We start from the raw sequence: 3305 nt of genomic DNA, 5'->3' as shown, positions 1-3305 counted from the left end.
ATTAGATTTTTCTGTAAAAATATCTAATTAAATGTCAAACTACGTAGACATCATTTAAGTAAAATTTATCGGGTAAATTAGTAGTCACATATTAGGGTAAAAGTGAGTAAAACAGTTTTTTTTTTTTAACTTTAACCATTTGTTCAATATCATACACAACAAATTTGGTGAAATGTGTACCAAATCATGCCTAAAATGATTATAATTCCTTTCTTTTCAATTTTGAATTCTAAATTGAGGTTTCAGAATTAAAATTAATATAAATCTAATGGGTACTTTTGCAAAATTTGTAAAACTTAATTAAAAGTATATTTTCAATCGAAACCCAAATCCAATCGAAAAGACTAATATAACATACAAGTCAACCAAGACATCTACCCCATAGACAACAACCGCTTTCTTCTCGTTTTCAATTATCGGTGACTATCTTCTTGTTTTTTTAATTCAAAGTTATTTTTATCTTTAATAATTAAAGTTGTCTGGGTTATTTTTATAATTTAATGACAAAATTTTATGTAATCTTTTTTATAAAAATATATTTGTAATCCAAACAAATTAGATTTCCAAGGGTCTTAATTTTATAATGTGATAATTGTTGGAGGAATGACGTAGAACACCATTATCCTCTGAATAAAAGATGGAATCAATGGATACAGTAGGAATCCTACTCCTCTTTTAACACTGGATTCCACTTGATTCTCAAACCCTAATTTGCTTCACAGATTGCAAGGAGGAAGATGCTTTTCGACGACGTAGTTATAATTAATCAGGCGGAAAAGGAAGACGAAGCTACTGTAATCACAATCAATTGTCCTGACAAAACCGGTCTTGGTTGTGATCTTTGTCGCACCATCCTCTTCTTCGGTTTGAGCATTGTTCGCGGTGGTATGTTTGTAGTTACTCTTCTCTGATTTCTCCGATTGTCTTTTGGTGCTTTTATTTGGTCTTTCGTTAAATTTGAAAAACAGAGTCATCTGTTATTTGTGATTCATGATTTATAATTTGAGTTTTGAGTTCAATCGCTGTTTCACATACATATAATTGTTCATCGTTTGAATATGTATTGATGATAATTACTAATTAGGCGGTTTTCGTTTTCGGATTCATAGCTTAAGATAATTTAGTTATCCTCTTTCTCAGAATCGTAATCTACTTTGTGCTTATGTTGAACATCTGGTATTAAAGCGAAAATTCGCCTTTGAATTAAACTGTTATACACTTATATTATCAAAACCTATTTCTAGCTCAAACAATTGAGAGAATATCACTGTTTGATACTGTTCGATGGTATGTGCAGATGTATCTACAGATGGAAAATGGTGTTACATAGTGTTTTGGGTAGTTGGGAAACCAGGTACGCTATGGAGTTTATTGAAGAAGAGACTATTGGAGGCTTGCCCTTCTTGTTCTTCTGCTAACACACTCATATTCTACCACCCTGAATCACAACCACCCAAGCCTGCAGATGTGTTTCTCATCAAGTTTTGCTGCCATGATCGACAAGGCCTGTTACATGGTACACCATATCCAACTTCATAACCCAAATCCCACAGTTTATATTCTAGATCCATCTCTCCAATTCATTTTTCTTAAACATACTTTTATCTATCAGATGTGACTCATCTTCTTTGCGAGCTTGAACTTGTAATTCAAAGAGTCAAAGTATCAACCACCCCTGATGGAATGGTGATGGACTTGTTTTTCGTGACTGATACAAGGTCAATACTATAAAAACTTCTCCTTTATCAATCTTTGAATGTTTTCATGATATTTTCCAGAAATTCTAGGGCTTACAAAGTCTTTTCAGGGAACTTTTACATACAACAAAACGAAAGGAGGATACACATGATCATTTAAAAGCTGTTCTTAAAGATGATTTGTTAAGCTGTGAGATAAAAATGGTGGGACCCAATTTCACAGCATGTTCTAATGGCCCACCATCTTTTATTCCTCCAGAAATCACAGAAGACATGTTTAATCTTGAATTGTTGGATGAAAACAAACATGAAAGTGTTTCAGTTTCAGTTTCAGTTTCAGTCATGATTGATAACTCCTTAAGTCCTGCTCATACACTTGTCCAGATTGTTTGCCATGATCACAAAGGAGTCCTCTATGATATAATGAGAACTTTGAAAGATTACAACATTCAGGTATATATATCTATATATATAGATACCCTTTAAGGTTATATAATCTTTAATAAACAAAAAGAAAAAGGTTTCATTAAACTGTATATGTTTTTTCTTATCAGATATCATATGGGAGGTTTATGAAGAAAGATAGAAAAATTTGTGAACTTGATTTGTTTATAGTACAAGCTGATGGAAAGAAGATTGTGGATCCAAATAAACAAAGTGCATTGTGTTCTAGAATCCGTATGGAATTAGTTCGCCCTTTGAGGGTAGGTTTGGTCAACCGTGGGCCCGACACAGAGTTGGTTGTTGCAAATCCGGTGGAGTTATGTGGGAAAGGGAGGCCGTTGGTATTTTACGATATTACCCTTGCTCTCAAGATGCTGAATATGGACATATTTTCGGTAATTTCTATTTCTACCAAAATTGAGTTTTTGAGTGTTGTGTTTGAGAGTATGAATGTGTTGTTGCAGGCTGAAATTAGTAGGCATTTGATTGGAGGGAGAGAATGGGAAGTTTATAGAGTTTTATTGAATGAAGGGGACAAATTGTGTGTGCAGAAGGGTAAGATTGAGGAAGGGGTTAGGAAAATGTTGATGGGTTGGGATCGATGATGATGATGATAGTGGTATTATTGTAAATACAAGAAAGGAGAGGATGAAAGAGGTAAAAATCACTTCTTTGTAAATACACGTCTTTGTAAATATGTTTGATATACAATTCAAAACTTTGGAATAGGTATAACATGTGTGACGTGACTTTGACTTTTTCATACACATGATGACATGCAATGCATGATGGTAAACTATCATACATGACTTCCATAAGCGTAAAACATTTGAGAAGAATATGTATTTAATACTACAAGAAGTCTAAAATAACTGATAGGCCATTAAAGGATATTAGTTGATACAATTGAAATCCTAACAACTCCTCTCCCAAACCCTAATTTAGGGTTTCCCTTTCTAGTTCTACATAAACATACTAAAGAAATTGAAATTGATATTCGTTTTGTTTGTGACAAAGTGGCTACGAGTGAATATTAAACATATATTGTATTTGTTTTATATTTGTATCTTAGCTTTGCATTTCTATCTGTATAAATCCAATGTTTGTATGGAATGAGAATCATTGGGCTAAACTGACCAAATCACATATTGTAACTTTTACTAA

The 3305-nt window shown here is 33.0% G+C and overlaps 1 protein-coding gene across 1 annotated transcript; it reads left to right on the top strand.

The window, feature by feature from the left end:
- The first annotated feature begins 571 nt into the window (after positions 1-571).
- LOC145034272 (ACT domain-containing protein ACR10-like) lies at positions 572-2904 on the top strand. The gene is made up of 7 exons (XM_078982649.1): positions 572-655; positions 723-885; positions 1298-1516; positions 1613-1718; positions 1808-2150; positions 2252-2536; positions 2606-2904. Exons 1-7 carry the CDS (start codon positions 638-640, stop codon positions 2744-2746), a joined length of 1275 nt encoding a protein of 424 aa, XP_078838775.1. The 5' UTR covers positions 572-637; the 3' UTR covers positions 2747-2904.
- Positions 2905-3305: the final 401 nt, after the last annotated feature.

This window comes from Lactuca saligna, chromosome 1 (genome assembly GCF_052625555.1).
Source record: "Lactuca saligna cultivar CGN05327 chromosome 1, ASM5262555v1, whole genome shotgun sequence".
NCBI lineage: Eukaryota > Viridiplantae > Streptophyta > Magnoliopsida > Asterales > Asteraceae > Lactuca > Lactuca saligna.
The sequence above is the reverse complement of the archived record's forward strand: the minus strand, read 5'-3'. Positions and strand labels throughout refer to the sequence as shown.

Coding starts and splice junctions, on each gene's coding strand:
- LOC145034272 (XM_078982649.1), top strand. Junction 2,151..2,251: donor TGAAAGATTACAACATTCAG/GTATATATATCT, acceptor TTTTCTTATCAG/ATATCATATGGGAGGTTTAT. Junction 2,537..2,605: donor TGAATATGGACATATTTTCG/GTAATTTCTATT, acceptor GTGTTGTTGCAG/GCTGAAATTAGTAGGCATTT.